This window comes from Perognathus longimembris, chromosome 25, assembly GCF_023159225.1.
Source record: "Perognathus longimembris pacificus isolate PPM17 chromosome 25, ASM2315922v1, whole genome shotgun sequence".
In the NCBI taxonomy this organism is placed as follows: Eukaryota; Metazoa; Chordata; class Mammalia; order Rodentia; family Heteromyidae; genus Perognathus; species Perognathus longimembris.
The window spans coordinates 23,513,298-23,523,410 of record NC_063185.1 but is presented as its reverse complement, the minus strand read 5'-3'; the positions used below and the strand labels follow the sequence as shown (position 1 = coordinate 23,523,410).

Genomic DNA, 10,113 nt, shown 5'->3' with positions numbered 1-10,113 from the left:
ACAAGAGTCTCACTGTGTAGCTGAAGCTGTCTGGGAAATGGCTGCTTTGTTCAGGCTAACCTGGATCTCACGATCCTCCTGCCTCCAGCTGGGATTACGGGCAGGCACCACAACAGCTGGCTTCAGAACTATTGCTTCTTACCAGAGACCGTGACTTAAAAAAACAACAAAAAACAACAAGAAAGAAATTCCTGGTCAAGAAGCTTATATAAAGAGGCAGTAAATGACCTAGGGCAGAAGAGAAGGCATGCGCTGGTGGTGTTGATAATGGCAGGGTCAGAAGCCAAGGAGGAGACGTCAGGAGAAGGCTCAGATCTATGAATCTGCTACTGGCAGGCAAGGATGGCTGGATCCCTCCAGTCAGCCGGGCATTTGACCAGGGCGGACTAGCAGAGCCCAGAGATAATAATGAGCAGGTGCTCTAAGCTGTAGCACTGACCGTTTCCCATGCGTGCTCATTTCTCCCACCCTGACGCCAGCAGTCTGGATGGGGTTTCTGATCTGGCTGGGTCTGTTTCTGCACCCTCCCCCGCCCCCCGTCCCCCGCCAATCCGGCATCCTGGAAGGAAGGCCGAAGCCTCTTCCAGGAGGAGCCCAGCTTCCCCTCGGCCCCTGTCCTGGTGGAGATTTTAGAGAAGCAGCGGGAGGCGCGGGGAGCAAGCGTGTCCCGGCGGGAACAGCCCGTGGCAGTGCGCGCGGCCATCACTACCGATCTACGAGTTATGAAAATAAAGCAGTATGTGCCTGTTTCGGTGGCTGTCGTTTGCCTACCAATGGTGCAGTGTTCACCATTCCAGCCCTCTCGGCATTCACATTTGCCGTCTTTACACGTCCCGTGCTCAAGACAGCGAGGGTGGCACACGCGCTGGTCGCACGCCGCGCCCGTCCAGCCCTCTTCGCAACGGCACGCTCCCCCGATGCAGACGCCGTGCGTGCCGCAGTCTACCGAACACACTTCTGGAAGAAAAACAGGGGTTACAGCTCGACACACAGTGGCCGGACGCCCCGCCACCGAGGCCCCGGGCCCAGCCCCGGGCCCCACGGCTCGGCTCTGCCGAGGGCTCGCGCGCGGTGCGAGTGTTGAGCGTTTCTTCCCGGGGCTTGAACTCAGGGCCCGGGTGCTGTCTCTGAACGTCTTGATGCTCAAGGCTCTCTGCGGATGGAGCCGCAGCTCCACTTGGGGTTTCCCCGGTGGTTCACCGGAGATGAGAGTCACGCGGGACTTCCTGGTGCGGGCTGGCTTCGGCTGAGAGCCTCGGCTCCCGGCCTCCTCTCTGCGGCCGGGGTTACAGGCCTGAACCAGCAGCTCAGGGCCGTCTTAAAAGTTTTCCGCGTAGAGCATTGTCCCTCGGACAACGGCTTCAGGGGCCAGCGGTTTGGTGCCCGCTGGGTGGGCCGTGTGAACTAGACTCTGGGGGTGGGGTGGGGCTCACGCCTCCCTGTTCACCGCTTCTGCTGGGCGGCTTGGACGAGGGGAGAACAGTGACTAAGACCGTCCTGGAAGGCAGCTCCAGAGAACCTCCTGGAAAGAGCTCCGGGGGATCCTGACCCCCCTCGGCAGCCGGGACCCTTCCCCCCCCGAGGGTCAGGACTGGCCGAGCCCGTGGGGGGCCCTGCTTCTTCACCCCCCTTCTTCTCCCCTGCCTGCAGTGCCCCACGTCTCCTGTCACCTTGGGGGCGATGGCGACCGCCGTCATGACACTGCACTTACACGGCCTCTTTCTCAAAGGAGCTCAAAGCCTTTTGTGTCTGGGGAGGAGACAGACAGACAGAGAGACACGCCAGGCCGGCCTTCCAGACCTCTCACGCCGGGACGAGCACGAGGCAGACTTTCACCCTTTCAGCAGCCCACCGAGGAGGAGGCGTGGCCCGCCCGCCACACCCGGGAGGGCCCGTGACTCGCTGGGGGTCACGCCGCACCTCTGCCGCACAAGTGGGGTCTGGGCCCATCGCCCCCCGGCCCCCTGCACCCCCCGCGGGGCTGGGACGGGGTCCAGCACCAGGGGTGAGGTCGGACTCGAGCGGGCTGAGAAGATAGCCCCCAAATAGCCCGCTCTGTGCTTTCCCTTTTGCCTCCTTTCTCGCCCCTGTAGGCCAAAGCCTCCCATCGCTTCCTTCCTGATCACTCTGGCGGTGGACAGCAGCCCCCAACCCCCCCCACCCCGGGAAGGGGGCGGCTGCGTGGGGTGCGGCGGTTACTAAGGCCCCTTGGGACGTGAGACAGCGCCTCTCTAACTTCGGGGAAACGAAGCCGTGGACCCCACGGCTTCGGGACTTTCCCATCGCCGGAGTGGTGCGGATCGCAGCCAAGGCCTCACCCCACCCCCCCGCCCCCCCCGGGGGGGAGGGAGCCCCTTTTCTGCCTCATCCACCCTGCATTTGGTTCTGTGCATGACCACCACGAGGGAGCGTCCATTAGCAAACCTCCAAGGCAAACACGAGCTCTTCTCCCCACGAGACACGGGGAACCCCACGGGGGGGGGGGGGGCTGGACGCGTTCCCGGGCTCCCAGGCCCTGTGGCTAAGGGGGGGGGACGCCAGCTCCGACGCGGCCCCCCCCCCCCGTGGGCTCCACCTCCCCCCCCCCCCCCCGGCCGGGACCGCGAGGCGGAACGTCCGGGCTTACCGACGGAGCAGTCGGGGCCCATCCAGTTGGGGTCGCAGCTGCAGAGCCCCGTGTCGGGCAGGTAGGTGCCGTGGCCGCTGCACTGGTCGGGGCACTGCACCCGCGCCAGCTCGCAGTTGAGGCCGCCCCAGCCGGGGCTGCACAGACACTCGCCGGCCAGGCACACGCCGTGGCTGGAGCAGCTGGGGTCCAGGCAGTCGACTGGAACAGAACAGAAAGGAGAACCGGTCGCTGAGGGGAAGGGGGCGGCGGGCCGGGGGGGGGGGGCGGGCCGGGGGGCCCCGCCGCCTTCCGACGGCCGGCCGTTCTCGGAGCGGCCCGGGAGACGGCTGGAACCGCAGACCTGCCTAGAGGGCCCGGAATCGACGCTCGGCAAAACGGGGTGCCCGGGCGGGGTCCGGGGCAGAGGGGCGGACGAACGGAGACCCGAGTCCGACGCCCACCCTGCAAAACGAAGACGCGCGAGGAGAGGGGCGGAGGCGGGCCAAGATTCGAGACGGTGACTCCTCGGGACGACTACTTAAAGAGGATGACGACGGAAAAGGCGACGCGCAGGGCCGTTCGCAGATCGCCGCTCCAAACTCCAGAGCCGGGGGGGGGAAGAACGAGCGCAGAGCGGGGCCGGGGACGTCGGACGCGGAGATCCCACGCAGACGCCCGGGGGGGTTCGAACTCGAGGACTCTGTACCTGGGAGCCGTCCGGCCTCCACCGGCCCGTACCAGCAAGGCCCACGCGTGTGGCGTGACTCCCAGCGCACACGTGTGTGCGCCCCCTGCTCCGGGCAGAGAAAGAGGAGGAGCACGTGGGGGGGGGCGGGGAGGCGGCCCCAGAGGCTCCTGGGAAGAGCCGGCACCGCCCCACGAGGGACTCGGAAGAAGAACCGAGGAGCGGACTTTCCTGCGTGGGGAGAAGGACGACGCGGCCTCGAGCACCGGGAGCGCAGCATGCCCGCCACCCGGCGCGGGGACGGACGCTGCTGTCGCTGGAGCAGCTCTGACCTCCCGGGCCGCTGTGTCTATTGAGGGGCGGTCACCTCCTGGCTCACGGTGCTGGTTGGCTGTCCTTCCCTCCCCCTCCCCCTCCCACCCCACCGCCCCTTTCTCATTTACACACGCACGAGGACATTTACATAGAGGTAATACACCATCTGTAAAGACGACATGATTATCTTCACAACAAACTACCCGGCCCCCAGTGCCATCAGGCTCGAGGAACTCGGATGTATGAGAGACCACGGGAACCTCACGAGGTTTCCTCAGGGTCGGGGGGCGACAGCCGTCACCTCCAGTATTCCAAGGTGTCTCTTAAAAGTCCCAGTTGGCTGCTCCCGGGAAGATATTGCTTATATCTATATCAGCTGCAAACTGAGGCGTGGGGGGAAAAAAACCCCAGGATTCCCCACCCCACCCCCAAAGGCAGAGTCCGACGATTATCCACTGGGGACGTTCCTGATGTCATCTAACCCAGCCACCATCACTGTAGACCGGAATCGGTTGTCCCGAGCAACAGCACCCTGGATGAAAGAAACCCTTTGAGGCTTTGAAATTGGCCCCCCTGGAGACATGCTATCCATGCCTGGATGCCGGTCCAAGTGGGAAGGGTTGAGCCTGTGAAAGACATTCAGAAGGGGCGGTGAGGGGCTTTCTGTGCTGCCCAGGAGAGGGGAGGGAATATTAGACGCTCAGGATGAAAGGGCTGGAAGAGAGAAGGCTAGACGGCTGGGAGCCTGTGCCATTAGCAAGACACAGTTTCATTTCTAATCCGGGCGGACTAGACAGAGAAAATGGCGCAGATCACTTCCTGCTCTTGGAAAGGATTCATATTTTTTTTTTTGGGGGGGGAAATCTCCAAACTATGAGTATCACGTCCATCGTCTTTTACTAAAGGAAATCCTGGAGTTCATTTTTTTTTTAAAGAAAAAAAGTCTGTCCCCATTTCTAATAAAATAAAACCCCAAAACTATCCACAAAATTATCTTGTGTGTTACTTTCTCAGAAATTGCTCTCAACCTATAATTAGCCATTTAAAATGCTTGGTGAAGTGCCAAGAGCTAGGAGCTTTCAAAAATGTATCATAGTAATCTTCTTTCCTTAAGAAGATGAAATAAAATAATGAAAAGTAATAGGAGAGAGAGAGAGAGAGAGAAGTAAGAAAGGAGAGAGAGGAGGAGGGGGAAAAGGGAAGATGGCGATATTGATGATGGGGGGAGAGGGAGAGAGAGAGAGAGAGATCTTTCACAAAAATTAGCATTCTCTTCTCCATCCCCTATTATGGAAGGAAGAAAGTAGAAGAAATGTCACGCTGGTCCACTCGGTCTCCCCCGGGAGACGTTCTCCGTCAGGGTCCTTGTCCAGCGCGGGTGCACAGGACATCTCACGGGGAGAGCAGCGCGGAGCGCCCCGAGGCCGAGAGCAGCCACCCCGTACCGCACCTCCCTCCAGAGGTGGAGGTCTCCTGACACGGCAGGAAGCACCTGCTGGGCCCCGATGGCCTGGAAAGACAGACGGACAGAGGGGGTGCGGGGGGGGGGGGGGGGAGAGAGAGAGAGGCAGATGGACAGACAGAGAGGAGGTGCAGACAGACAGAAAGACAGACCAAGAGGCACCGAGAGGAGGTGCAGACAGACACAGAGAGAGGAGGTGCAGACAGACAGACAGACAGACAGAGCAAGAGGCACCGAGAGGAGGTGCAGGCAGCTGAGTCTCTTTGCTTGATCGGCACAGGACTTGGTTCCAAGATTATTTGTACTCAATTCTTCTCCTGGAACAGACTCCCATCTCCAGTGAATCACAGGGGAAGAAGCTAGAAGTGGCGCTGTGGCTCAAGTGGTAGAGACTGGACTCGAGCCAAAGAAGCTCAGGGACTGCGCCCAGGCCCCGAGTTCAAGCCCCACAATCGACCTCCGCCCCCCCCCCCCAAAAAAGATAGAATAAGCACACCAACCATATCCAGCTTTGAGGAAGGGGGAGATGTAAGACTTCTTGTCCCGCCACCCCCAACCCTGGTTAGCATTAGGAATTTCCGACCCAGAGGACTTTCAATAAAGCAGAAAGAAAGAGGGGGAGAAGACACAAGAGAGAGAAGGAAGAAGAAGAACCGGAGAGGAAGTGAGAGGGAGAAGAGGAGTAGAGAGAAAAGGGCAGCAAGACCATCAACGGCAGAGCAAGCAGGAGAGAAAGAGAGAGAGAGACAGAGAGACAGAGAGACAGAGAGACAGAGACAGAGAGACAGAGACAGAGAGACAGAGAGACAGAGACAGAGACAGAGACAGAGAGAGACAGAGAGACAGAGACAGAGACAGAGAGAGAGAGACAGAGAGACAGAGACAGAGACAGAGAGATAGAGAGACAGACAGAGAGAGACAGAGACAGAGAGACAGAGATAGAGAGACAGAGACAGAGACAGAGACAGAGAGACAGAGAGAGACAGAGACAGAGAGATAGAGAGACAGAAACAGAGAGGCAGAGACACAGAGAGAGACAGAGACAGAGAGAGAGACAGAGACAGAGACAGAGACAGAGAGATAGAGAGACAGAGAGACAGAGACAGAGAGACAGACAGACAGACAGACAGAGAGAGACAGAGGGAGACAGAGAGCGCGAGAGCGCCCAAGGAGCAGCGGGAAGGCCTATGCCTGTGAAGCCGGGGACGCAGGCGGTGGTTTCCGGCGCCCTCCGCGGGCCGCCCCGTGCTCCACTGAGGAGGGGCCGCAGCCGGGAGGGCCCGGGCTTTGTGGGCGAGTCGCGGGGGCGGCGCCCCCCCGTCCCCCGGCCCCCCCCCCCGGCCCCGCTCACCTTCCTCGCAGTGTTCGCCCTTGTAGCCCGTGGAGCACACGCAGCTGCCGTCCACGCAGGCGCCGTGGCCGCCGCAGGCGGGGTCGATGCACTGGTGCAGGGGCACGTCGCACTCGGCGCCCTTCCAGCCGCTGTAGCACTGGCACGTCCCCTTGGAGTACTGGCCGTTCCCGCTGCACAGCACGGGGCAGGCGGCTGCAAGGCCAGAGGCGGACACCGGGTCAGCCGGAGGGGCCGGGGGGGGGGGCAACTCCTGACACGCCCCCCCCCCCCCGCCGTGAGCCACGGCGACGCCCCCCCCCATCCCCTGCGTGGATGAGGGGCCCCGGCCCGCCAGGGGACTCGCACAGAGCTCACCAGCAAGGCAGCCCCACTGGACACCCTCCCCCACTCCCGCCCCGGCCCTCCCGGTCCACCCCCCACCTCCTCTCCTCCTTCTCGGCCCTGGGAGCCGGGGGGGGGGGTGAGCTCGCCCCCAGAACAGCGAGCTCCTGCCCTATCGGGCGGTAAGGGGCGCAGGCCCCGCGGATGGATGGGGAGATGGGGAGGACGGAGGAAGGCAAAGTCCTAGCAGCGGGAGCACTCCAGGGGGACGCGGTCCGCCGCGTCCCCGGTCCCCCCTGACAGAAGGGCTGCGGGCTGACACCGGTCCCCAACTCTGCCCCTCCTGGCGCTCCGAAACCAGACCCAGCAAGCACCGCGGCCACGTCACGCGAGACCAGACCACCTCCCCGGGCCGCTTTTGACCCGAGGGTCATCTCCTGATGGGGGCTCGCGGACGGGGTGGGGGGGCACAGTCTCGTCGCACCGCCGCTGGGCGCTACCCGGCCCCCCCGTGCTCCCCGAAGGCAGGGGAGGGGGCGCGTAGAAAGGAGAAGGAGCAAGTCATTCCTGTCCAGGTGAGTGGATAAAATAAAATCAGGATTTAGAAAAAAAAAAATTTGTAATGAAGCGCTCCCCCTCAACTTCTCAGGTGCTGGGGAGGAATGGAATTGTCTAGAAGGGGGGAAGATTGGGTTTGACTCAAAATCAGGTGCCTGGGAAATCAAATTTAATATGTGACCTACTTTAAATTACTCAGGGAAACAAAAAGGGAGAAGGAGGCAGCCGGGGCAGACAGCGGCCGGCCCGCCTTTGCGAGGGCCGCCACTCCTCCGCGAGCCTCCGCGGGCGTGGGAAGGACGGGCGTCCGAGGGAGGCCTTGGCGGGGGCCAAGGGGGGGGGCGGGTGAATTAGAGGCGCACACCTCCCAGGGATTCATTTTTGTCCAGGGGCACACAGCTGCCGGCTGCGCTCTCTCCCCGACCCCCCACCCCCCCAGAGCGGCCTGGCCAGAACCACCTCTGGGGTCTTTGATGGTCCCGCCCCCTTCGTGCCTGAGGCCCTCATTGGCCAGAACCACCTCTGGAGTCTTTGATGGTCCCGCCCCCTTTGCTCCTGAGGTCCTCATTGGCCAGAACCACCTCTGGCGTCTTTGATGGTCCCGCCCCCTTCGTGCCTGAGGCCCTCACTGGCCAGAACCACCTCTGGCGTCTTTGATGGTCCCGCCCCCTCCGCGCCTGAGGTCCTCATTGGCCAGAACCACCTCTGGGGTCTTTGATGGCTCCGCCTCCTTCCCTCCAGGTCTACGGTCGCACAGAAACTGAATGCCAAGCCTTCTAACTTCCACTCAAAATCTGACCCCCGGTGTGCTCAACCCAGTCCATGGAAGCTTTAAGAAAAACAAGCAAACCGCCCCGCCGCTCACGACGGGCCAGCGAACAGGCTGGGTGGCAGGAAACACCACGATCCGGACTCACCTCCATGGCGTGGAGCTTGTTTTCCCCATCAGGCCGGGGGAAGCCCCCTCGGGGACTCCCCACGCGGGGCCCTAGGCGGGCGGGCGGGCAGCCGCAGGGCAGGCCCCCCCCCCCCCCCCGCCCCCAGGAGAAGTCAGTCCCAGATCCCGGGAGCACTGCGGGCTTCCACACCCGGAGAAAACTCGGGTTGCTGGAGAGGCTCAGACACAAAGATAGACCCCCAAACGCCTGCAGCCCCACCACTCATTTGTGGCCTGGGCTCGCGGGAGAGGGGTGCCCGAAATTACCTGAGAGTCACGATTTAAAAAACCCCTCCGGGGAGCGCGTGCTACTGGAACCCGATACCCCAGGTCAGTTGTTAAGATTGCCGTCGGCGGGCGGGAAAGGCCCCACACGGCCTACCGTGTGCCCGCGGCCGAGCCGCCTCCTGGGTGCCGGAGGCCCCGAGGGGTGTGGAAGGAGGGGAGAAAGAAGAGCCCCCCCCCCACCCCACCCGGCGGAATCCGCCGAGACGGCGCCCTGGGGACTCGGAGGCCGGCCAGGGCCGAGGCGTTCGGTTCTCCGCCCGGTGTCGTCCGTCCTCCGTTCTCTTTCAAGGCCAGGGTGCCCTACAAATCCAGCTGGAGCCCAGCCACTGGCGGACGGTCCGCGAGGGAGGCGGGGACGTTGGCCCCTTCTCCCGCTCCGACGTCAGAAGCCAAAACTCCCCTCGGAGTGACAGACCTGACTGGGGACGCACTGTGCAATTATTAACACAAACACAGAAATCCGAAGGCTCCTTTCTATTTTCCTGGGCAAGAGGTAGGTAAGAAAGACACCCAGGAAGGCGGGGACGGCGAGCGGGCGAGCGGGCAGCGGGGCGATGGTGTGCGCACCCCTGGGGGCAGATGGTACCCCAAGCGAACGTAGGAGGCCGGCAACGCCACGAAGAAGGATTTCCGGTGTGTCCTCCAGAATAAAAACCTACTATGAAGACACACCAGGACCTCTGGCTCACACGCACGCGCGCACGCACACGCGCACACGCACACGCAGAGACAGACGAGCACACACACAGGCAGGCACCCACCAGCAACATCGATGCTGCCAGTAAAAGCGCCATCTGCTGTCCAGCTGCGGGAAGAGGACAGGCCGCCATCAGCATGAGCTGGAGCTCCTGGCGTCAGGGGCTGGAGGTCATCTTGGGGGTGGGGGTGAGGGGGGGACCCCTGCGGGACCCCGGGCTCTGACGGGCGCCCTCGCTGGGACTGGAAGTGCAAGTCAGCGCCCAGGGAACGGACCCGGCCTCTTACGGACGGTGCGTCCGCCCGAGACGCCCCCAGCCGCCGCGCCTCGGGGGTTCCTCCCTGGGCTGTTTTCGTGCGTGCCGGGCGTGGGGCGGGCAGGAAGAGCGAGGGAGATGCACCGCGGAGAAGGGGAGCCGTCACGAAGGTGACACCCACGCCAGCCATTCTGACGGGCCCGGCCCGGCCCCTCGCCGCCCCAAGGGCTCGGACGTTAGAGCTGGTTTCAGGCAGGGGAGTATCCAGCAGGAACTCCCCCCCCTGCACCCCCAAACCTCACCTCGCACACGGAGGCGATCACAGGAGACACAGCCTCCTCATGTGGCCCAGACACCATTCCAGAAGGGATTTCCAGAAGGACAAAGAGCTCGTCGGGGTGTCAGGTTCTGACACTGGAGCCGCGCGGGGGAGGCGGACGCCGCGCCCACTGAAGCGGCAAAGTGCGGACGCCTTAATTAATCCGGGGTGAGTTTAATTGCTTTAGTTAAGTGGGAATCGGGTTAAAAAATGATGCGGAACATGCTGGCGTGTGTTAAAAACATGACACGCGAACGGAGGGATCGATAAATTAAAAGCGCACAGATGTTTTAATTAAACCCAGGGAAGTTAA

General features: G+C 62.4%; 1 protein-coding gene across 1 annotated transcript in view; it reads right to left on the bottom strand.

Annotated features, from left to right (window-relative positions):
• Positions 1-421: 421 nt before the first annotated feature.
• Positions 422-10,113, bottom strand: part of LOC125342018 (teneurin-2-like) — an 89,103-nt gene continuing 79,411 nt past the window's right edge. The window contains exons 8-10 of the mRNA XM_048334153.1: positions 6,422-6,616; positions 2,627-2,827; positions 422-957 (exon numbers count right to left, since the gene is read on the bottom strand). Coding sequence (XP_048190110.1) covers positions 422-957; positions 2,627-2,827; positions 6,422-6,616 — 932 coding nt within the window. The remainder of the gene's footprint in view (positions 958-2,626; positions 2,828-6,421; positions 6,617-10,113) is intronic.